The sequence below is a fragment of the Pongo pygmaeus genome, chromosome 2 (genome assembly GCF_028885625.2).
Source record: "Pongo pygmaeus isolate AG05252 chromosome 2, NHGRI_mPonPyg2-v2.0_pri, whole genome shotgun sequence".
NCBI lineage: Eukaryota > Metazoa > Chordata > Mammalia > Primates > Hominidae > Pongo > Pongo pygmaeus.
Window position 1 is genome coordinate 72,891,592 of NC_085930.1, and position 25,106 is coordinate 72,916,697.

General features: G+C 44.6%; 1 protein-coding gene across 1 annotated transcript; it reads right to left on the reverse strand.

Moving 5' to 3' along the window:
- Positions 1 to 1,328: 1,328 nt before the first annotated feature.
- On the reverse strand, positions 1,329 to 2,792 carry LOC129034004 (heterogeneous nuclear ribonucleoprotein H-like). Its single transcript, XM_054483326.2, has 2 exons — positions 1,531 to 2,792; positions 1,329 to 1,480 (listed from the first exon to the last, which is right to left on the reverse strand). The coding sequence occupies exons 1-2, from the start codon at positions 2,767 to 2,769 to the stop codon at positions 1,361 to 1,363; spliced, it is 1,359 nt and encodes a 452-aa protein (XP_054339301.1). The 5' UTR covers positions 2,770 to 2,792; the 3' UTR covers positions 1,329 to 1,360.
- Positions 2,793 to 25,106: the final 22,314 nt, after the last annotated feature.

The window sequence follows — 25,106 nt, forward strand, 5'->3', positions numbered from 1 at the left end:
CTGAAGAGTTCAAGACCAGCCAGGGCAACAAAGTGAGACCCTGTCTCTAATTAAAAAATAGAAAGGGAAGGGAAGGGGAAGCGGAAGGGGAAGAGGAAGGTGAGGGAGGGGAGGAGGGGGAGGGGAAGGGAGAGGGGAAAGACGGGTGTGTGGTGGCTCATGCCTATAATCCCAGCACTTTGGGAGGCCAAGGCAAGTGGATCACCAGAGGTCAGGAGAGAGATGGAGAGGGAGAGGGAAAAGGAGAGAAAGAGAGAGGGAAGGAGGGAGGGAGGGAGCGAGGGAAGAAGGAAGGAAGGAAGGAAGAAAAAGAAAGAGAGAAAGGCAGAAGGGGAGGGGAGGGGAGGGGAGATATTGAGGTCCTAACTCCCAGTACTTCAGCATGTGGCCTTGTTTGAAACAGGGTCACTACAGATGAAATTGGTTAAGATGAGATCATACTGGAATAGGGTGTGTCCTCCATCCACTATGATTGGCATCCTTTTAAGAAGAGGAGAAGAAATACCGACACACGAGAGAGAATACCATGGATGACCAAGGCAGAGATTGAGTTGTTACAGCTGCAAGTCAGAGAACAATGAGGATTGCCAGCAAACCACCAGAAGCCAGAAGAGGAAAGGAAGGATTTTCCCCAAGAGCTTCAGAAAGAGCATGGCTCTGGGGCACTGTGATTTTAGACTTCTTTTTTTTTTTTTTTTTTTTTGCAGTTTTTAAAAGGAGGATTTATTTGAAAAGTTTCACTTAGCAATATACCTAAAAGGAAATCACAATACAATGAAAGATTTAAATCAAGGCCTCAGAATTTCATACAAACACCAAGATCAAAATCCTAAGTATTGGTATTGCGTCTCAAATTTTTCCCATTAACTTAAAAAAAAAAAAAAAAGCTTAAACTTACGTGCCTTACAGGTTATTAAATGAAACTAGAATTAACAAACATGCCGAAATGTTTCACTTTTAATAGTAGACACAGCTCCTGTATTGTTTTACAAAAAAAAAAAGCATTTCTTTCAACATGCATCCAAACAGTGTTCAATGTAACGTGGCAAAGGGCAACATTTAACATAATTCAACTGCTTTTACCTAAATACGCTTACTGCTTAAGTACATCCTATAACTAACTTGAGAAAAGCTGAAACTTAAGTTTAACAGTTATAGTTTACTCAGCTTCACTGTTACATCCTAGATGAGTATTGTATTCAAAAATACTGGGCCTTAAGTCTTCATAACAATCCTGATTTCCACTTAGAGTAAGCATAAATCACAGGCTTGTATTGCAGAAAACTGTTAAACTGAAGTTTTTTTCTTTTTTTAAAAAAAAAAAAAAGTTGACCAAGAGTCAGTGATCAGGATCGATCAATTACATTCCCCATCCACCACTCATACTGGACATGCTAGACATCCCTCCCATTCCGTTCACGCCCATAGATGCACGGCTTCCACTACTGTAGTAGCTGCTGTTCATTGCTCCTTGGTTACCTATGCAATGTTTGATTGAAAATCACTGGAGTTTTCCTGTAAAACTTGGTCGTATCCACTCATGCTGCTCTGGCCACCATAGCCGCCTCCATAACCACCACTCAGCTGCTGGCTGGCTGGGCCCCCGTAACTGGACTGGTTTGACAAACCCATGCCTCCTAGCATTTGGCTACCGTAAGCACCACCGCTTGCTCCTGCTGTAGAATTCAAGAAGAGTTCTACATAACTGTGTTGCATATTTGCTTTGTCTTTTGACATAGCTGCCACAGCATCTCCATGAGTTGTGAACTCGACATCTGCTTCACCAGTTACTCTGCCATCAGGACCAATTTCAATGTGTACTCTCACAGGATTGAGTGGTGAAAAAAAATTATAAATGTCATTCTCAGTAGCTCTGTAAGGTAATCCACGCATGTGTACACAGTGTCCTGTTGTGCTCTGGAAAGTAGAGCCACCATCCCCATATCTGTGATCAGACATTCCTGAAAAACAGTAATTGAGGTCTCTTCCAAATCTATCTGACCCAAGTCCATAGCCATCATTATAGCCATTGTAATCGTCATAGCCTCCATAGCCTCCACCATAAGCACCACGCCTCATCCTCTCAAAGCCAGCTCCTCTGCCAATGCTGTTATACCCTCTGCCAGCCCCAGGTCTGTCATAGGGACCTGGCCGCTGCATGGCCATAAGCTTTCGTGGTGGATCATAGTGAGTTCTAACTTCAGCTCTACTGCTCTTAAAGATTTCAATATACCTGTGCCCTATTCTTTCCTTGTGTTTCTTTAGAGCCTTTTCAGCTATTTCCTGTGAAGCAAACTGCACGAAGGCCTCCCCTGTACTCCTCCCCTGGAAGTCCACCGGCAATGTTATCCCATTTGGCACGATTTCCAACCCTGAGAAGAACTGAACAATTTCTTCCTTGCTACATCCAGAGGGAAGTCCTCTAAGCCATACAAAGCCATCATTGGCCGTGTCAGGACTATTTGGACCAGTATGCTTCAATACCCATTCCATTTCAACGTTGTTTGACTTGAATACTTCAACATATCTGTGTCCCATAGTTTCTCTGTCTTTTTTCAGGGCCAATTTGACTTCATCTTCTGATTCAAGTTCAACAAAAGCCTCGCCACTTGGTCTGCCTTCTCTGGTGTAGATGAAACGAATACCTTGAGCCCCATTTTGAATTTTGCAATCAGAAAAAAACCTCTGCACTTCATCGGCCAAGCAAGACCAGGGCAAGCCCTGGACCTTCACCATGAATCCCTCTCCACCTTCGGTGCCCAACATCATCGTCTCTTACACGGTCCGGCATCAAAACAGACTAGACACGCGGCTTCTGCGTGGCTAAGACGAAAATGTGATTTTAGACTTCTAACCCTCAGAACTGAGAGACAATAAGTTTCTGTGGTTTTAAGGCACCCAATTAGTGGTACTTCATTACAGCAGCCCTAGCAAACAAATACAAAGGGGTAAAGAGTTTTTTTATTCTTTTTTTTTTTTTGGTTTTGGTTTTGGTTTTGTTTTGTTTTTGCGACAGGGTCTTGTTCTGTCACCCCATGCTGGAGTGCAGTGGCATCATCACAGCTCACTGCAGCCTTGACCTCCTGGGCCCCTGTCATCCTCCCCTCTCAGCCTCCTGAGTAGCCGGGACCACAGGTGTGCACCACCATACCCAGCTAATTTCTTAATTTTGTGTAGGGAGAGCTTCTTGGTGTGTTGCCCAGGTTTCTGTTTCTTTCTTTTTTTTTTTTTTTTTGAGACAATGTCTCACTCTGTCGCCCAGGCTGGAGTGCAGTGGTAGGATCTCAGCTCACTGCAACTCCCGCCTCCAGGGTTCAGGCAATTCTTGTGCCTCAGCCTCCTGAATACCTGGGATTACAGGCACCCGCCACCACACCCAGCTAATTTTTGTATTTGTAGTAGAGACGGCGTTTCACCATGTTGGCCAGGCTGGTCTTGAACTCCTGACCTCATGATCTGCCTGCATTGGCCTCCCAAAGTACTGGGATTATAGGTGTGAGTCACCGCGCCTGGCCCTTATTTCTTTATGATTTTGTTTAAAGACGGGGTCTATATTAGGCTATATTGCCTAAACTGCACTAAAACTCCTGGACTTAAGGGGTTCTCCTACCTAAGTCTCCCAAGTTACTGGGACCTACCGCCGTGCCCAGGGAGAGTTTCTCTTATTTACAAAAATGAGAACATGTAAGCATTACTCAGTAGCTCCCTTTATTCACTTAACGTACAGTTAAATACATTTTATTAAAAATAAAGGCAGGTCAGGCACGATGGCTCACACCTGCATTCCCAGCCCTTTGGAAGGTGGAGGCGGGCAGATCACCCGAGGTCAGGAGCTCGAGATTAGCCTGGACAACATGGCGAAATTCCATCTCTACTAAAAGTGCAAAAATTAGCTGGGCATAGGGGCCGGCGCATGTAATTCCAGCTACTCAGGAGGCTGAGGCAGGAGAATCACTTGAACCCGGGAGGCAGAGGTTGCAGTGAGCCAAGAACACTGCCATTGCACTCCAGTTTGGGTGACAAGAGCAAAGCTCTGTCTCAAAAAATAATAATAATAAAAAATAAAAATAGGCTGGGCGCGGTGGCTCACACTTGTAATCCCAGCACTCTGGGAGGCCGAGGTGAGCAGATCACCTAAGGTCAGGAGTTGGAGACCAGCCTGGCCAACATGGTAAAACCCCGTCTCTACTAAAAATACAAAAATTAGCTGGGTGTGGTGGCGGGTGCCTGTAAACCCAGCTACTCAAGAGGCTGAGGCAGGAGAATTGCTTGACCCCGGGAGGCAGAGGTTGCAGTGAGCAGAGATCGTGCCACTGCATTCTAACCTGAGTGACAGAGCGAGACTCTGTCTCAAAAAATAAATAAATAGATAAATAAAAATAAAATAAAAAATAAAAATAAAGGCAGCCAGGAGCAGTGGCTCACGCCTGTAATCCCAGCACTTTGGGAGGCCAAGGTGGGAGGATTGCTTGAGCCAGGAGTTCAAGACCAGCCTGGGCAACATAGGGAGACCAGTCTCTAAAATAAATAAGTATATACAGGCAATAAATACTAAAAACTCATCATTTCCTAGTTATTTTGCTGTAGCTTGCTATTATCTATGTTCCTGTAGCTATTTATGGGTAGTGCATCTGTATAATGGAAATGTCATGTAATAGAGAGCTACTGAACATCTCAACTCTGTGTTCACTGATGTCACATTGGTAGCTTGAAATTGGCCACAGTGGAAATATTTACACCACAGAAATTGGCAAACACTACAAATCAGTATTTCCTGTCCCCTAGAGAGTTGATTGTTAGATATTTACCACCCCACTACTGATAATACCTAACATACTATTAGAATGAGGAGTAAATAAAATAAAATTATAATTCCAGACATGCCAGCAGTTTTTTAAAAATTACATTAAATAAAGTAATAAAAAGCAGGATGATAAAGTTATCCTGAATATGGTCTACGTAGTTAAAATGACTGATTTTCATACCTACTTTTCTTTCTTCTTCTTCTTCTTTTTTTTTTTTTTTTTGAGACAGAGTCTTGCTCCTCTCTCCCGGCTGGAGTTCAGTGGCGTGATCTCAGCTCACTACAACTTCTGCCTCCCTGATTCAAGCAATTCTCGTGCCTCAGTGTCCAAAGTAGCTGGGCCTACAGAGGCACGTGCCACTATGTCTGGCTAATTTTTTGTATATTTAGTAGAGACCGGGTTTTGCTATGTTGGCCAGGCTGGTCTTGAACTCCTGGCCTCAAGTAATCCACCTGCCTCAGCATCCCAAAGTGCTGGGATTACAGTCATGAGCCACCACGCCCGGCCTTATACCAGCTTTTCTACCTAGCAGCTGTATGAACTGTACAAGTTGCTTAACCTCTCTGTGCCTCCATTTACTATAAAGGGAGAAAATATTGTTATCTGCCTAATAGGATTATTGTGAAGAGTAAATGAATGAGTTCACATCAAGCTCTTAGAACATAGCCTAGCACAGGCTGGGCTCGGTGGCTCATACCTGTAATCTCAGCACTTTCGGAGGCCCAGGTGAGTGGATCACTTGAGGTCAGTAGTTCAAGACCACCCTGGCCAACATGGTGAAACCTCATCTCTACTAAAAATACAAAAATTAGTAGCTGGGCATGGTGGCACATACCTGTAGTCCTAGCTACCTTGGGAGACTAAGGCAGGAGAATCGCTTGAACCTGGGAGGCTGAGGTTGCAGTGAGCCAACATTGCACCACTGCACTCCAGCCTGGGCTACAGAGTGAGACTCCATCTTTTTTTTTTTTTTTTTTTTTTTTGAGCGTGAGTCTCACTCTGTTGATTAGGCTGGAGTGCAGTGGTGCAATGTTGGCTCACTGCAACCTCAACCTCCCGGGTTCAAGCAATTCTCCTGCCTCAGCCTCCCGAGCAGCTGGGATTACCGGTGCCCACCGCCATGTCTGGCTAATTTTTGTATTTTTAGTAGAGACAGGGTTTCGTCATGTTGGCCAGCTGGTCTCGAACTCCTGACCTCAAGTAATCCACCCGCCTCAGCCTCCCAAAGTGTTGGGATTACAGGCGTGAGCCACTGTGCCCGGCCAAGACTCTATCTAAACAAACAAACAAAAAAAAAAAAAAACAGCCTAGCACAGCATTAACATTCTCTAAATCCTAGTCATTATTTCTGGAACATAGTGACTTAGGACATATGATCAACAATTTAGGGGCTTAGTTTCTCATCTGTAAAATATGGGTAAGGTTACCACCCTTATCTGATGTTTTAGCTGAGGAAGTATTTTCTGCTGAAGTCGCTGGAATAGTGTACAAAGTCATGTGGGTGGCTATTCCCTTTGAACTTTGCCTAGATTTAAGTTACAGGAATGGGAACTGAGGATCACGTGCTGAGACACATGGACCCATTGATGCATCCTTTATAAGGTCAGGAATCCCAGAGCCCTGGGAATGTAGATGGGGAAGGACAAGGGTGAGAGATAAGATTGACTCATGTATTTGCTTTGTGTCTGTTATGTAAGAAAGGTAGAATTCTGTGGCATCACAGCTGAATGACTCCTTCAAGACCATTCTAGTTTTACTTATTGAAAAGCTGAGGCACAGAGAAGGGATATGCTACAGTTAGAGATGTGAGTTTAAGTCATAATCTTTATTGATTGATTGATTGATTGATTTAGCGACAGAGTCTCACTCTGTTACCCAGGTTGGAGTGCAGTGGTGTGATCTCAGCTCGCCGCAACTTCCACCTCCCAGATTCAAGCAATTCTCCTGCCTCAGCCTCCCAAGTAGCTGGGATTACAGATGCATGCCACCACACTCGGCTAATTTTTTGTGTTTTTAGTAGAGACAGGGTTTCACCGTGTTAGCCAGGATGGTCTCAATCTCCTGACCTCGTGATCCACCCACCTCGGCCTTCCAAAGTGCTGGGATTGCAGGCGTGAGCCACCGCACCCAGCTAAGTCATAATCTTCTTAAGGACAGTAACCATTTCTACTTAAATTACTAAAATCATTTTAAATGAGTGAGCCAGCATGGGGAACCTGAAATCTCATCTCTCAGGCATTTGTTTTATTAACTTTGCATTTGTCTAAGGTGATCATTGTTTTGACTCCAAAGAATGAAATGAGTGTGACACATTGCATATGTTCCCACTGGCCTGATTATCAACCTAGTAACATCTGAAAGTGACAGCACCTGAGCCTTATCTACAGGACATTTCTGCATTGAGCCAAGTCAATTAGAGAGCCAGAGTTTTTCATTAGCCATGGATGTCATTATAGGTGCTCCCCAAAATCTGCAAGGAGCAGAATGTCAGTTCCATCTTTTAAAGGAAGAGTTTTGGCCTGCAGGAAAAGGGAAGCAAGACTCAATTAGGACATTCTCTTTAGAAGGAACATTCATCATTCTTTCTTTCTTTTTTATTTTGAGACAGAGTCTCATTCAGTCACCCAGGCTGGAGTGCAGTGTTGCGATCTCAGCTCACTGCAACCTCCACCTCCCAGGTTCAAGTGATTTGCATGCGTCAGCCTCCCAAGTAGCTAGGATTATGAGACATGCCCCACCAGTCCCAGATAATTTTTGTAGTTTTAGTAGAGACATGTTAGTCCGGCTGGTCTTGAACTCCTGGCCTCAAGTGGTCTGCCTACCTTGGCCTCCCAAAGTGCTGGGATTACAGGCATGAGAAACTGTGCCCCACCCATTATTTTATTTTTATTTATTTTATTTTGCTTTTTAGAGACAGGGTCTTGCTCTGTTGCCCAGGCTTGAGTGCAGTGGTGCAATCATAGCTTATTGCAACCTCAAACCCCTGAGCTCAAGTGATCCCAGGCATGAGCCACGAGGCCCCATTTTAAGAATTGGTTGTTAACCATTTAAGAATTAGTTAACAACCATTTTAAGAATTGGTTGTTCTTAAAATGGGGGTGACTAGCTCAATTTTTAAATAATTGAGCTAGTCACCCCCATTTTAAGAACAACCAATCATATGAGAATTCCATAGGTGGGAAACAGATACTCAGTGCAAAGTAGAGTGGTGCAAAGAGTCCTGTGCAGGAAATAAAAAGACCATGCTGCTGGAAGAAAAGCCATGTCTTGAATTAAAGAGTTCTTAGGTTGGGTGCAATGATTCACACCTGTAATCCCAGCACTTTTGGAGGCTGAGGTGGGTGGATCACCTGAGGTCAGGGGGTCAGGAGTTTGAGACCAGCCTGGCCAACATGGTGAAACCCCGTCTCTCCAAAAAAACAAAACTTAGCCAGGCATGGTGGCATGCACCTGTAATCCCAGCTACTCAAGAGGCTGAGGCAGGAGAATCGCTTGCGCTTAGGACGCAGAGTTTGCAGTGAGCCAGGATCGCACCACTGTACTCCGGCCTGGGTGACAGGGCAAGACTTTGTCTCAAAAAAAATTCTTGGCTTTGAAAACTAAATGGCTGTGACTTTCAGCAAGTCGCTTCCTTTCTCTGGGCTTCAGTTTATTTATGAACTGAAGAGTTTGGATAAGATAAAATTTAAGAACGTTTTATCTCTAAAACCTTCCCATTTCATAGCAACCTGACTGAAATGAGATAAAGAGGAAGGGATTCCTGCATGGTGGAGATGAGAATTCTCTCTTTATAATAGCCTTCATAGGCTGGGCATGGTGGATCATGCCTGTAATTCTAGTACTTTGGGGGCTGAGGCGGGTGGATTACCTGAGGTCAGGAGTTCAAGATCAGCCTGGCCAACATGTCAAAACTCCATTTCTACCAAAAATGCAAAAATTAGCTTGGTGTTGTGGCATGTGCGTATAATCCCAGCTATTCAAGAGGCTAAAGCAGGAGAATCTCTTGAACCCAGAAGGAGGCTGCAGTGAGCCGAGATTGTGCCACTGCACTTCAGCCTGGGTGACAGAGAAAGACTCTGTCTCAAAAAATAAAAATAAAAAATAAATACCCTTTGTAAGTCAGGCATGGTGGTTCACGCCTGTGATACCAGCACTTTGGGAGGCTGAGGTGTGCAGATCACCTGAGGTCAGGAGTTCAAGATCAGCTTGGGCAACATGGTGAAACCCTGTCTCTACTAAAAATATAAAAATTAGCCAGGCATGGTGGCACACGCCTATAATCCCAGCTACTCGGGAGGCTGAGGCAGGAGAATTGCTTGAACCCGGGAGGCGGAGGTTGCAGCGAGCCAAGATCATGCCACCGCACTCCAGCCTGGGTGACAGAGTGAGACTCTGTCTCAAAAAAAAAAAAAAAAAAATTAGCTGGGCGTGTGTTGATGAATGCCTGTAATCCCAGCTACTCAGGAGGCTGAGGCAGGAGAATCGCTTGAAGCCAGGAGGCAGAGGTTACTGGGAGCCAAGATTGTGTCACTGCACTCCAGCCTGGGCAACAGAGTGAGACTCCATCTCAAAAATAAAATAAAATAAAATAAAATAAAATAAAATAAAATAAAATAAAATAGGCTTTATATTTTTTAGAGAAGTTTCAGGTTTACAGAAAATTGAGCAGATAGTACTGATGGTTCCAATGTATTCTTCCTCTCACCCCCATAGCTTCCCAAATTACCTTTGTTTTAACTGAGGAACCAATATTGCTACCTTATTATTAACTAAAATCTATAGTTTACAATGGGGTTCAGCCTCAGCATTGCATATTCGATGGGTTTGGACGAATGTATAACGTTATGTATCAACAATTATAGTGTCATAAAGAATTGTTTCATCTAAAAATTCCCTGTATTCCACCTACTCATCTCTGTTATTTTTAATTTAATTTAATTGTTTTAATGATGAGGTGGGTGGATCGCTTGAGGACAGAAGTTCAAAATCAGACAGGGTCTTGCTGTGTCACCCAGGCTGCAGTGCAGTGACACGACCACAGCTCACTGCAGCCTTGACTTCCCAGGATCAAGCAATCCTCCCACCTCAGCTTCCTAAGTAGCTGGGACTGCAGGCGTGTGCCATGACTCCCAGCTCCTTTTTTGACTTTTTTGTAGAGATAAGGTCTCATTATGTTGCCTAGGCTGGTCTTAAACTCCTGGGCTCAAATGATCCTCCCACCTCAGTTTCTCAAAGTACTGGGATTATAGGGTGAACCACTGTGCCTGGCTGCACCCACACATCTCTGAGATAATTCTCTTTCAATTTTGATAGTCTATGGTTTTGAATATTTATAGGAAACAAAGGAACATCTAGTGGCATAAACACTAAGACAAGGGTCATCATTGTAACTAGAAACACCTACGCGACCATTTAGCAGAGGAGAAAGGTTTCTGGTGTTATTTTGGTGGAACGCCCTGACTAATCTGGACCTGAAGCTGTTCTGAATTTTTCATTTAAATACTCCATTGGCTGGGTGCAGTGGCTCATGCCTATAATCCCAGCACTTTGGGAGGCCGAGGTGGGTGGATCGCTTGAGGACAGGAGTTCAAAATCAGCCTGGCCAACACAGTGAAACCCCGTCTCCATGAAAAATACAAAAATCAGTCGGGCATGTTGGCGCACGCCTGTAATCCCAGCTACTCAGGAGGCAGGAGGCAGGAGAATCGCTTGAACCCTGTGGGGGGCAGAGTTTGCAGTGAGCCAAGATTGGGCCACTGCACTCCAGTCTGGATGACAGAGGGATACTCCATCTCAAAAAAAAAAAAAAAAAAATGATACCATCAATCTCTCTCTCTAGTTAGTTGGATCTGGGTTCCTGTCAAGTGCACTAGTAAGGATCTTATCTAAAATAGATCTAAGTAATCAAAACACAAACAAGTCTATCTATGAAAGAAACAAAGTTAGGAAAGTGAAAGAAAATGCAACAAAGTATAGAGAACAATAGAAAAAAGGAACATAGAAGTACAGGATAGAAACTTTTTATTCAAGTGGCCAGCTTCATCAAGGTCATGGTTGCTTCTTGCTGGATCTAATTACTGGTCAATTGTGTAGGGTTTTTTTGTTTATTTGTTTTGCTTTTGTTTGTTTGTTTTTTTGTTTTGAGACAGGGTCTCACTCTGTCACCCAAGCTGGAGTGCAGTGGTGTGATCTTGGCTCTCTGCAGCCTCCACCTCCCTGGCTCAAGAGATGTCCCACCTCAGCCTCCCAAGCAGCTGGGACTACAGGTGAGAGCCACCATACCTACTAATACGTACATACTAAAATTAGTACATACAAAATTAGTACATACATACTAATTTGTTTATTTTTTGTAGAGATGAGGGGTCTCACTATGTTGCCCAGGCTTGTCTTGAACTCCGGGGCTCAAGCAATCCTCCCACCTCACCCTCGCAGACTACTGGGATTACAGGTATGAGCCGCTGCACCCAGCCATCAGTGGTGTAGTTTGATGGGTAAAAGCAAGCATGCATGCATTTTTGACATCAAGCAGGTGAGCGTTTGCATCTCAATTATCCCACTTCTGACCTTTGATATACTGCTTCACCTCCCTGAGCCTAAAATGGGAATACCAATATGTACCTCTCAGGGTTATCAGGAGAGTCAAATGCAGCAACGAACAAAATCTCCCAGCACAGTGCTCTGCCCATAGAAGGGGCTGTGTAAATGATACTGTTCTTTCCCCTCGCATCTGAGATTCCAATGCCTAATGCATAAGCCTTCCTTTCTGTGTTCCCTTGACAGGCGTGCTACCCAGAAAATGACCTACATAATCCCCTCCTTCTGAGAGTTTACAGTCTACAAGAACAGGCCCTGGGAATCCACCCTGGGCCCTTCTCACTCAAAGTTAAGGAGTGCTTCGTGTGCATCCTGTGATTAAAATGTCAAGGTCAGGTTTTCTGGACCTGGCACTATTGGCATTTGGGGCCTGACAATTATGTGTTGCTAGGAGCCATCCTGTGCACTGCGATGCTGAGCAACATCCCTGGCTTGTATCCACTAGGTGCTGGTAGCACCTCATCCCACTCCTAGTTGGGACAAATAAAAATATATCCGGACATTGCTAGATACCCCCAGGAGGGGGAGAGGGGATGGTAGGGTGGGGCAAAATAACCACTAGTTGAAAACCGCTAGATTAGACAATAGTTTTTTTTTATCTTCTTCTATTTTCCACTGCCTTGTCCTTTAAACCCTCTCTGGGGCAATGGTGTACCAAAGAGGTAGGGAGTGGTGGGAGCAGCACCCCCGGCAGAGAGGAATGTGTTATCACTGACAGTGTTCAATATTGCCAGCATAGTGGTGATAAAAAGTAGACCTGGAGGCTGGGCACAGTGGCTCATGCCAGTAATCCCAGAACATTGGGAGGCGGAGGCGGGAGGATAGCTTGAGGTCAGGAGTTTAAGACCAGCCTGGCCAACATGGTGAAACCCTATCTCTACTAAAAATACAAAAATTAGGGCTGTGGGGCTCACACCTGTAATCCTAGTATTTTGGGAGGCCGAAGTGGGTGGATCACGAGGTCAGGAGTTCGAGAACAGCCTGGCCAACATAGTGAAACCCCGTCTCTACTAAAAATACAAAAATTAGCTGGGCTTGGTGGCACTTGCCTGAAATCCCAGCAACTTGAGAGGTTGAAGCAGGAGAATTGTTTGAACCCAGGAGGCAGAGGTTGCAGTGAGTCGAGATCGCACCACTGCACTCCAGCCTGGACCATAGGGCTAGACTCTGTCTCAAAAAAAAAAAAATAGACCTGGCTGGGTGCAGCAGCTCATGCCTGTAATCCTAGCACTTTAGGAGGCTGAGGTGGGAGGATCGCTTGAGGCCAGAAGTTCAAAACCAGCCTGGTCAACATAGTGAGACCCCCATCAAAGGAGGAAGAGGAGTGGGGGAGGAGGGGGGAGGAGGAGGTTAGGGGGAAGAGGAGGAGAGGAAGTGGGGGGGGGAGGAAGAAGGAAGAGGATGGGGTGGGGAGGAAGAAGGAAGAGGAGGCGGAAGGAGGGGGGAGGAGGAGGGAGGAGGGAGGAGGAGGAGGAGAAGGAGAAAGAGAAGAGAACCCAAGGTTGGAGGATGTAGGAAAAAATGCAGACTAACTTGTATTGGTTTATTGCTGTGTTTAGCTTCTCTACAGACAATACATTTATTTATTGCTGCACCAAGATTCCACTGCTCTCTGCGCACTGGGTTCTTTCCTTCCTGCTGTCACTTCTTTTTTCTCTTTCAGTCATTTATTTGTTTTTATTTACAATTTGTGCTTAATGCAAATCAATTCGATAATATGCAAAGTTACTTTGAATCAAAGCATAAACATACAAACTGGCTGGGTAAGGTGGTTCATGCCTATAATCCCAGCATTTTGGGAGGCTGAGGCAGATGTATCATTGAGACCAGGAATTCAAGACTAGCCTGGGCAACATGGCAAGACCCCATCTCTAAAAAATAGAAAAAGAAAAACCACGATATACAACCCAAAATAGATGGACTACATTGTGAAAGTGGTCAGAATCAAATGGTGTCAGCCAGGTGCAGTGGCTCATGCCTGTAATTATAGCACTTTGGGAGGCCGAGGCGGGCAGATCATCTGAGGTCAGGAGTTTGAGACTAGCCTGGCCAACATGGTGAAACCCCATCCCTACTAAAAATACAAAAATTAGCCAGGTTTGGTGGCAGGTGCCTATAGTCTCAGCTACTCGGGAGGCTGAAGCAGGAGAATCAGTTGAACCAGGGAGGTGGAGGTTTCAGTGAGCCGAGATCGCACCACTTCACTCCAGCCTGGATGACAGAGCAATGTTAAGAAAACACTGACAAATAGAGCCAGTAAAGACCATGAAGAGAGGGTTCTTATTCTTGTATGCCTGATAATAAAAGAGACTCTACAAAAACTACAATCTCACACAAAGGCCATGTCAACCTGACACAAAAAATACTCCTGCAAGGACATCTGCCTAGTAACTGCCTGTCCAACCTCAGACTGGCATCAACCTTGTTATTGATCTTTGTAGCCAAGGACGATTCTTTCAAAACAATTATGTAATCCTCTTCATTTCTTTCCTTTAAAAACCTTTTTCTTCCTTTACTTCTCTAAATACACACACAGTTTACTATGGTATGTATATTTCCATCCCAGTGCTCTATTCCCAAATATCTTTTTCCTTTAGAGAGCCTCTCTCTGTTAGTTAGGTTGGCAGCATTCCGGTATGAAGCAAAAGGAGCATTCATTCACATACACAGTAGCTTCAGATCTGTTCGATCTCGTCTCCGTGTAGGTTCTGGAGATGGGAGAAAATGACATTGGTTATCAATACTACTGTGGCCATATTTGTTACTGCAACATCTAAGCTTCTGAGCATGACCATGCACTCAAGACTTCAGAAGTGTCTATTTTTTAAGAGATTTCTGTGTGTAGAGGCAATTGTAAAATATTTACTGCAGAATCAAGCTCACTTTTAGGCATGGGACCAGGTTCTTTGTAAAAATATTGCCTGATAGCCAAACAATATGTTTTAAATGTGGCTGTTCTGATCCATTATTAAAAGATATTTACAGAGTGAATATTAATTTCTTTCTGAATTTAATGCAAGACAGCTTCCAGTTTTCACCTCCCAAATACTTGGTTTACAGTTTTGGCTCCTTCACATTTTTCATTTTTGCCCTTTCTTTCTCTTCCTTTCTCTTTCCTTTCTTTCCTTTCTTTCTTTCTTTTTCTTTCTTTCTTAGACAGAGTCTTGCTCTGCCACCCAGGCTGGAGTACAGTGGTGCCACCTCAGCTCACTGCAAACTCCACCTCCCAGGCTCAAATGATTCTCCTCCCTCAGCCTCCCGAGTAGCTGGGATTACAGGCATGCGCCACCATGCCCAGCTAATTTTTGTATTTTTAGTAGATATGGGGTTTTGCTATGTCAGCCAGGCTGGTCTCGAACTCTTAACCTCAAGTGATCCACCTGCCTCGGCCTCCCAAAGTGCTGAGATTACAGGCATGATCCACTGTGCCTGGCCTTCATTTTTGTCTCTTTAATGTCAAGATTGGTTATTTTATCTTCAAAACAGATTTTTTTTTTTTTGAGCTTGAGTTTTGTTCTTGTCACCCAGGCTGGAGTGCGATGGTGCTATCTCGGCTCACCAAAACCTCCGCCTCCCCAGTTCAAGTGATTCTCCTGCCTCAGCCTCCCAAGTAGTTGGGATTACAGGTGCACGTCACCACGCCTGGCTTTTTTTTTTTTTTTTTTTGTATTTTTAGTAGAGATGGGGTTTTGCCATGTTGGCCAGGCTGGTCTCAAACTCCTGACCTCAGGTGATCCACCTGCCTCGGCCTCTGAAGTGCTGGAATTACAGGCATGAGCCATTGCACCTGGCCAAAACAGACGATTTTTTAAATTATAAAATGTATTCAACATATGCAGAAATACAAAGCAGCATTTTGAAATTATTTGAGGTCAACAAAATTCTACTCTTTGGACACAGTTTAGCTAAATAAATTGGGTGCTCTTGTTGAATGAAAATAGATGATGGGAAATGCCTACCATTTGACTTTATGAGGATAAGCAAGAGTTACTCATGATGCTTGAAGTTGGGGGTAAATTCTATTAATAATCCATGACTGCCCTGGCACATGTCAATTACTACATAAAAGGTCACATGCAATGTCAAATCCAAAGCTTTGGAGAAAAAAAAAGTGTTTAGTTCCCAACATAACAGTGATAGCTTAACAACGTAAAACATCTAGGTATAAAAGCATTAAATTAGTACTGTGAAAACAATACATTGAGGACTTACAGTAATACCTGGAAGTTCCTTCTGATGTACATATAAAGAGAATCACGGAAGAAGCTTTTCATTTTACCTGTTTTATGGCCTTACAGATTTCATGAACCAAATGGAAATTGAATCTCTATTCCACATCCCATCCTTTATCTCTAGATAAGACAAAATCAATACCTGTTTTTGTTTTTGTTTTTGTTTTTGAGACAGACTCTCATTCTGTCGCCCAGGCTGGAGTGGAGTGGCATGATCTCAGCTCACTGCAAACTCCGCCTCCCAGGTTCAAACAATTCTCCTTCCTCAGCCTCCTGAGTAGCTGGGATTACAGACATTCACCACCACACCCAGCTAATTTTTGTATTTTTAGTAGAGAGGGGATTTCACCATGTTGGTCAGGCTGGTCTCCAACTCCTGGCCTCAAGTGATCTGCCCATGTCGGCCTCCCAAAGTGCTGGAATTGTAGGCATGAGCCACCATGGCTGGCCTCAATTCTTTTTCTTTCTTTCTTTTTTTCTTTTTCAGACAGAGTTTCTCTCTTGTTGCCCAGGCTGGAGTACAATGGAGCAATCCCAGCTCACTGCAACCTCCACCTCCTGGGTTCAAGCGATTCTCCTACCTCAGCCTCCTGAGTAGCTGAGATTAAAAGTGCATGCCACCACACCCAGCTAATTTTGTATTTTTTTAGTAAGGATGGGGTTTCACGATGTTGGTCAGGCTGTTCTTGAACTCCTGACCTCAAGTGATCCACCTGCCTCAGCCTCCCAAGGTGCTGGGATTACAGGCATGAGCCACTGCACCCTGCCTCAATTCTTATTTTTAAGGCAGAGTTTTAGTGTTCATATTTGTTAAGCCACATACAAGGAAATCATGTCTCAACTAATTTTGGACCTTGCCTGTCTTCATCTTGTACATGAAACTCCAGCAGATATACTATTGGCATTCATCATCTTGTCAAACCCTTCACACATTCTTCAAGCCAATCAAATTTAGCGTTTTTTGTTGTTGATACTGTTGTTTTGAGACAGAGTCTCACTCTGTTGCCCAGGCTGGAGTGCAGTGACACCATCTTGGCTCACTGCAACCTCCACCCCCTGGGTTTGAGTGATTCTCCTGCCTTAGCCTCCCGAGTAGCTGGAATTACAGGCATGTGCCCCCATGCCCGGCTAATTTTTGTATTTTAAGTAGAGACAGGGTTTCACCATGTTGGCCAGGCTGGTCTTGAACTCCTGACCTCAGGTGATCTGCCCACCTCAGCCTCCCAAAGTGTCAGCATTACAGGTGTGAGCCACCACTCCTGGCCTCCCAACAGTTTTTATGTCAAGAAAAGAAGGTGTGGGATTAGTAGATTTGATGAAGATTTGTTTTTTCCTTGTCACATTGGACTTCCAGATGCCATTTAAAATGAGTTTAGAAGATGGGGACATATAGATGTTTCTTGGCCTGAGTCTCCTAACATTAGAGGTGGGCGAGAGAAAGCAAGACTAGGAGGAGACTGACTGTTGACTCCAAGGCACTGCCAATCACCTTGGCAGTGGCATTAGCTGGATTTGTGGCTGCTGAAGTGTTCCGGGAGGAGTTATTTGAAAAATGTTGTAACAGTTGTATGATTTGAATGAATCTATGTGTGTAGGAGCAGTGCCAGAAGCAGTAGCCCCAGCCTGAGCCTGTCCACCATTGCTCTGCTGATGTCCCCTCCTTCAGTGTGATGGCTTGTCTCACTGGATGCTGGGTGTGTGGAGAACTACTGACTCCTAACAGACGTCCCACTGGTCACTCTTAGGTAACAAAACATCCTGCTGTCACTTTAAATCACTGCACACATTTCAGGTTCAGTAACAAATAGTCTAGTCTTCTGAAATTAAAATGCAGGCCGGGCGTGGTGGATCACACCTGTAATCCCAGCACTTTGGGAGGCTGAGGTGGGCGGATCACCTGAGACCAGCCTGGCCAACATGGTGAAAACTGGTCTCTACTAAAAACACAAAAATCCAGGTGTGCCGGCAGGTGCCTGTAGTCCCAGCTACTCGGGAGGCTGAGGCAGAAGAATCGCTTGAACCCAGGAGGTGGAGGTTGCAGTGAGCCAAGACTGTGCCACTGCACTCCAGCCTGGATGACAAGAGTGAAACTTCATCTAAAAAAAAACAAAACTAAAATGCAGCCATAAAAAGGACACAATCATATCCTTTGCAGCAACATGGATGCAGCTGGAGGCCATTATCCTAACGAAATTAATGCAGGAACAGAAAACCAAACACCACGTGTTCTCAGTTATAAGTGGGAGTTAACTGGGTACTCATGGACATAAAGATGGGAACAATAGACACTGGGGACTACCAGACAGGGTGGGAGGAAGGCAAGAGTTGAAAAACTAACTATTGAGTGCTATGCTCACCACTTGGGTGACACAATGAATTGTAACCCAAATCTCAGCATCACGCACGTACCCATGTAACAAACCTGCACATGTACCTCCTTGAATCTAAAATAAAAGTAGAAATCATTTTAAAAAAGACATTTAAGAAACCAACAATTGCATTTCAGGTAAAATGTTTCCCTTAGCCCTCAGTTGGAGCCAGCTGCAGACTGGACATTTGGGAAGGGACAAAGGGCAAGCATGGCTGCTTCTGTTTCCTGATGTATTCATTTGCTAGGGCTGCTGTCACAATGCACCACAATCTGGGTGGCTTAAGCAACAGAAATGTATTGTCTCACCATTGTGAGGCTTAAAGTCCGAGATCAAGAGGGCAACACACTTGTGTTCTTCTGAGGGCTGTGAGGAAGCATCTGTTCCATGCCTCTTCCTTAGCTTGTGGAGTTTGCTGGCAATCTTTGGCATTCCTTGGCTTGTACATGCATCACCCCAATCTCTGTCTTCACCTGACATTCTCCCTGTGTGCATGTCTCTGTATCCAAATTTCTCCTTTTCGACATCATATTGGGTTAGGGTGCATCCTAATGACTTCCTTGTCATTTGCTTAGACTCTATAAAGACCCTATAAAGACCTTATTTCAAATAAGGTTACAATCTGAGGTACTAGATATTAGGATTTCAACATATCATTTTGTGGGGATATGATTCAACTCATTACACCTGCCTAACCAGCTACTCCTAGCCTTCCATGTGGAGGATGAACATGTAATTTATCATCCAGAATGGGACTCTCTTGAGATTGAAAGAGGGTGCTATTAATAATTACCTCAGGACTGCAGATGTAAATCAGAAGTGTCCTGGGCAGGCCGGATATGGTGGCTTACGCCTGTAATCCCAGCACTTTGGGAGGCCGAGGCAGGTGGATCACTTGAGTTCAGGAGTTCAAGACCACTCTGGCCAACATGGTGAAACCCTGTCTCTACAAAAATACAAAAAAAATTAGCTGGCTGCGGTGGCGCATGCCTGTAGTCCCAGCTACTTGGGAGGCTGAGGCAGGAGAATCCCTTGGACCCAGGAAGTGGAGGTTGCAGTGAGCCAATATCACGCCACTGCACTCCAGCCTGGGTGACAGAGCAAGACTCCGTCTCAAAAAAAAAAAAGTGTCCTGGGCAAACTGGGGCATATGGTCACCCTGCCCATGAAGCATCAGATCTAGTGGAGGTAGAGAGTGGGGTATAGGCTAGAGAGTAGTTAGGGGGACCAGGAAAGTGTTGAGTTGACCAACATTGCCATGATAGATGCTGGCACTTGCTGGGCTTGGCAGATGTTTATGGCTGGCTCTTTTTTTCATGCGGCATTGGAAAGATCTCACCTGTAATTCACTGAATTCAGGCAAATGTCTCTCTATTCCAGCTGGTGGCTTAAGAATTTCCTTTAGAACCCAGAGTATCTAGTTTATCTTATTTCTGCTGACTTCACCTCACCCCACCAGAAGGTCTCCATGGAAAAGATCTAAGGCAGCTCCACCTCAGTTCTCTTTGGCAGGCCATCCACATATGGTCCCCTGGGACAAGGAACACTTCCCCCACAAACCATGGGGACAGGATGACCCCAATATGGCAATGTCTCTTTGTTTGTTAGTCGGAACAGTTAGCCAGCCCTGGTACCACACATTTTATTTTGTCTTTTTATTTTTTTAGAGACAGTTTAACTCTTTCAGTGGCATGATTGTAGCTCACTGTACACCTACAGTGACTGAGCTCTTGGGCTTAAGCAGTCTTCTTGCCTCAGCCTCTAGAGTAGCTAGGACTACAGGCGCGTGCCACCATGCCTGGCTAATTTTATTTTTTAAAATTTTTTTGTAGAGACAAGGTCTCACTGTGTTGTGCAGGCTGGTCTCCAACTCCTGGCCTCAAGCAATTCTCCAGCCTCAGTCTCTCAAAGTGCTGGGATTGCAGCGACTGTGTTTGGCCTGCAACTTTTAGATTACTCAGACAGGAGTCCACTGTGTCCCCAGCCCCTGTGAGTGATTCCTTTATAGCCCCTTATTCTAGGTTTAAAATGACAGGCTGGCACTCCCCTCCCCACCCCCCACCCTTCTCACTGTTGGGGGGAAGGTGGAGAAAGGATCAACTCATCATCAACTCCTTCCAAATACTGTCTTTTCCTGTAATGTTCCTCTTTCGACCCTTTTCATACCGTCAGTGCGGGCGAAGGGCTCAGCATGTCAAAGCCAACCCTTTTGCAAGCCCTGCATGAGGATCTCACACATCTCGCTGACATGTGACATCTGTCTCTGTGCTTCAGCCAAAAGCAGAACAAAATGCTTCCATTCCAACCCTCCCTTACTGTATCATTATTAACTAAAAGGAGGCCGTGTGAAGGTAGGGATTGTCTTACTCAACGCGGCATCCCCAGTGTCCCAGGACTGACCCTTGGCAGGGGGCCTGTAAATGTCTCCCAATGAATGGAAGAATGGCTGGTTTCCAGTCTGAGACATTTGGACTCCTCTCCTTTGACAACGCTTCAGTTTGATTTTATGAACCCCCTAAAGCAATCTTTGATAATGGAATAAAGAGGCCTAGAAAAGCGAGCTGTAAATGAACTCCAGCCCAGCTTCGGAAGGGTCGCCTGTGACTCCTCGCACCACCGCCCCCCCCCCAGCCCCCCGCTGCCTAGGGAAGGTGGCAGGTCAGGCGGAGCTGACACGCGCCCCAGCCTGGGCTCCCCTTGGGCTCCGCGCCTGCGCGCCGCCTTTTGGTTCCAGCTGGTGGCCGCGGGGCGCACTGCAAGGGCTTCTGCTGGCAGGAGGACGCGGGAGCAGCGCTCTGACGCGCAGCGGGGTTGTCTGGGGATGCTCGCGGAGGTTTTCATCCGTTGCCAAGTCAAGTTCAAAGCCAGGCTGGAAGCTTTCAGGATAGACACATCCGTCCAAAATACCCTTGGCGTTGACAAGGCCGAGGCAGGCGGTCTGCTCTGCCGATGTGCTAGTGGAAAACGGATTCAGAGCGTCCAAATAAAACGCTGTTGATAACATCGGGTTCTTCACGCTGCTCTGGGGCCAAAAATAAGCTATGGAATACAAACACTGGAATAGATCTTTCAGATTTTTTTTTTAGGAGTTCATTATTATTTTAATGGTTGCTTGTAGGAGAAAATAAAGGCATTTGGGGAAATAAATTTTGATACGAGAGGGTGTTTTGCTTTGTTTTGTTTTTTTGAGATGGAGTTTCCCTCTCACTCTTGTTGCCCAGGCTGGAGTGCAGTGGCACCATCTTGGCTCTCTGCAACCTCCGCCTCCTGGGTTCATGCGATTCTCCTGCCTCAGCCTCCCAAGTAGCTGGGATTACAGTCATGCACCACCACGCTCAGCTAATTTTGTATTTTTAGTACAGATGGGGTTTCACTATGTTGGTCAGGCTGGTCTTGAACTCCTGACCTCCCATGAAAGGGTTTTTATTTTTACTTTTTAAATTTTTAGTAGGGACAGGGTCATCTATGTTGCCCAGACTGGTCATGAACTCCTGAGCTCAAGCAATCCTCCTGCCTCAGCCTCCCAAAGTACTGGAATTACATGCATGAGCCACCATGCCCAGCCTCAAAAGAGATTTTTATTTTTATTTTTAAATACAGACATGATCTTGCTATGTTCCCCAGGCTGGTCTTGAACTCCTGGGCTCAAGCGATCTTCCCGCCTCAGCCTCCCAAAGTGCTGGAATTACAGGTGTGAATCACCACCCCTGGCCTCAAGAAGTATTTTTAAATAAAACGCCTTTTATAACATGTAATAGAAGTGGTGTCTGATTGTTGTAAATGCATGGAAGAGCCCAGATGTGTATAATGTAGACAACACAAATTGTCATTCCCTCCCTTACCCTCTAGCATCACTCCCCAGAGGTAATCACTGTTGACAATTTAATGAATTTCTCTTCATATAAATAATGACAATAATAGCAAAAAATGGATCAAGTACTCATTTTTGTGTCAGGAACTGTGCTTTTATCCTTTCTTTGTGGTAGATACATTTTTTCCCCCCGAGACGGAGCTTCACTCTGTCGCCCAGGCTGGAGTGCAGTGGCATGATCTTGGCTTATTGCAACCTCCGCCCCCTGAGTTCAAGCAATTCTCCTGCCTCAGCCTCCTGAGTAGCTGGGACTATAGGTGCACACCACCACACCCGGCTAATTTTTGCATTTTTTAAATAAAGACAGGGTTTCACCACATTGGACAGGCTGGTCTCAAACTCCTGACCTCGTGATCCGCCCACCTCGACCTCCCAAAGTGCTGGAATTACAGGCGTGAGCCACCACTCTCGGCCTGTGGTGGATACTTTTAATACTCCTGCTCTACAGATGTAAAACCCAAGGCTTAGAGCAAGTGGGTAAATTCCTGAGGTGGTATTTCCTTTCATACATTTTTCTCATATACAAAAATATATTATGTGAATACATCTATATGTGTTTATATATACTTCAAATTAATGAGATTTTCTAAAATGAAGTTAACTATAATGTACTGTTGTGAAACTTGCCATTTTGCACTGAATATAATGTAGGCACCTTTATGTAACAATTTATGATTGTGTTTCACTCCACTGAGCAAGATGATCTCTATAAACTTCAGTCTCCCTGCAGTTTCCCTGTTACTATCAACGTGAAAGTTAATCTATGTATGTGAAGTACCAGGCTGGCACATAGCAGGTGCTCAAGAAATTACAACTATTAACATTACAATTAGCATTTCCTAGTTAATGTGCAGGTGAATCACCACTGAAAGATATGCTTTTTGTTTGTTTTAATTTAATGTGGTTGTCCTAATGCAACTAAAATCCACTGGTTTCAAACCACCTTCCAGCTCTCTCTGGATGTGTTACTTCGAGAGTTTGGTTACTGTGGGCTCAAAGAGAAAAGAGAAAAAATAGACAGCTGGGAATGAATGTTTAAGGAACTGTCTAATGAGGCTTAGAAAAGCAAACAGAAAGTGCAAAAACAAGTGAAATCCCGAGAAGAAATCTGACAACAGAAGATCAAGTCTGAAGGCCTTTGCCCCATCTATATCCCTTGAGATCATTTCCTGGCTCTAGATGAGGTGTGCTCAGAGCCTATCATTTTAGTGAGCCTTTAATGAGAAGCTCTCTCACAGAGCTCAGTTGCCAATCTGGAATAATAACGGACATGCTAATTTTTTGTTAAATCTCTAGAGTACTGCTGCCTAATAAATTAGTAAATTGCAGTTCGTTCCAATAGCAGAGGTTGCAAATTGAAACCACTAATTTTTTTTTTTTTTTTTTTGAGACAGAGTTTCACTCTTTTTGCCCCAGCTGGAGTGCAATAGCATGATCTCGGCTCACTGCAACCTCCACCTCCTGGGTTCAAGCGATTCTCCTGCCTCAGCCTCCAGAGTAGCTGGGATTACAGGCATGCGTCACCACGCCCGGCTAATTGAAACCGCTAATTTTTAAGCTCCAACAGAGGTTTCTATCGTTACAAGAGGCAGGGATTCTGGATGCTTCTAAGTAGAAAATAAATTTGACTTTTTTTTTTTTTTTTTTTTTTGAGACAAGGTCTTGCTCTGTTGCCCATGCTGGAGTACAGTGGTGCCATCTCACTTCACTGCAATTTCTGCCTCCTGGGCTCAAGCGATACTCCTGTGGCTGGGACTATAGGCATGTGCCACCACGCCCAGATAATTTTTTTTTTTTTGGTAGAGAAGGGGTTTTGCCATGTTCCCCAGGCTGGTCTCGAACTCCTGAGCTCAAGCAATCCACCCAACTCAGACTTCCAAAGTGTTGGGATTATAGGTCTGAGCCACCACACCTGGCCAAATTCAATATATCCTGCTAATTTCTTCTAGCTTCTGCTAAAATTAAACAACAAACTTGGAATCCTTTGAAATTGTAGTTTTGTTTAACTAACATTTATTGAGCACCTACTACGTGCCAGGTAGTGTTCTAGAGGCTTGTGATATCAGAGAACAAAACGGAAAAAAAACAAAAATAAAAAAAAATCCTTAGAGTTTCTACCCTAGTGGTCTGAAGTTCAAATGGCCAGGAAAACAACAGTTCTTGATGACCTGTTTTCAGCAACACAACTTTTCTGTGGCATACACAGTAATTTAATAAAAATAATAATTCCTTATGCTGATTTAACCAGTATGAATTGCCTCATGATCCCTGGGCTAGTAGAAATTTTATGTCTTTGTTATTGAATTAGAACCAGCTCACAGCCCCACATATTAGGATTAGAAGGGAGTCTTATTTGTCTCTCAGGACGTTCTCCCTACCTAGGTATGTCAGGAATCCTGAGGGGACCTCAGAATCCAGGAAGAATGTCTGCTAGGCTTCCGCCAGGAAGAGTGGTGGCCCCCCAGTCCAGGGTTTACTAGGGCTCTAACGTTCCAAACTTCTACTCAGTGTCATTGCCAGAAATTAGTCACCCACTCATTACAGGTGTGATCCAAAATATTTAACCATCAGTATACCACAGGTGCCAACCAATCAGAAGACAAGCCAGCCATAGTGCTGGTGTGGGGTCCTGGTACCTCCACTGTGCCTGACACTAACCTTTCATCACTGGATCATAGGATATAGGGAGGAGGGAAACACGTGAGTAGCCAGGATAGAGGGGCCACTCAAGAAAGAAAGGATTGAGGCAATGGTTATTGACCAACCATTACAAAAGTTTTTAACCATTACAAAAGTATTTAAGTATGTTGACTAACCATATAGCCACACCTTTGTGTATGGGTAAATACTAGCCCTGCCACAGCTTGCCTATGAAGTGGGGCTGCTGGCTGTGGGAGTGGGTGCTTGCTTGCCCAATTCCCTGCTCTAGACAGTAGGCCCTTCGAAACAAAGGGGGATCATGTCTGTTCCTTTCCTTTCATGGCAATCTGGACCCAAAGAGCTCTTCACTATACCCCACAATCTTTTTTTAGAGACAGGGTCTCACTCTGTCACCCAGGCCAGAGTGCAGGGGCATAATCATACCTCCCTGCAGCCTCAAATTCCCGGGCTTAAGCAATCCTCCCCTGTCTCAGCCTCCTGAGTAGCTAGGACTACAGACAAGGGCTACCACACTCGGTGAATTTTTTAATTTTTAATTTTTTTTTTTTTTTGAGACAGAGTCTCACTCTGT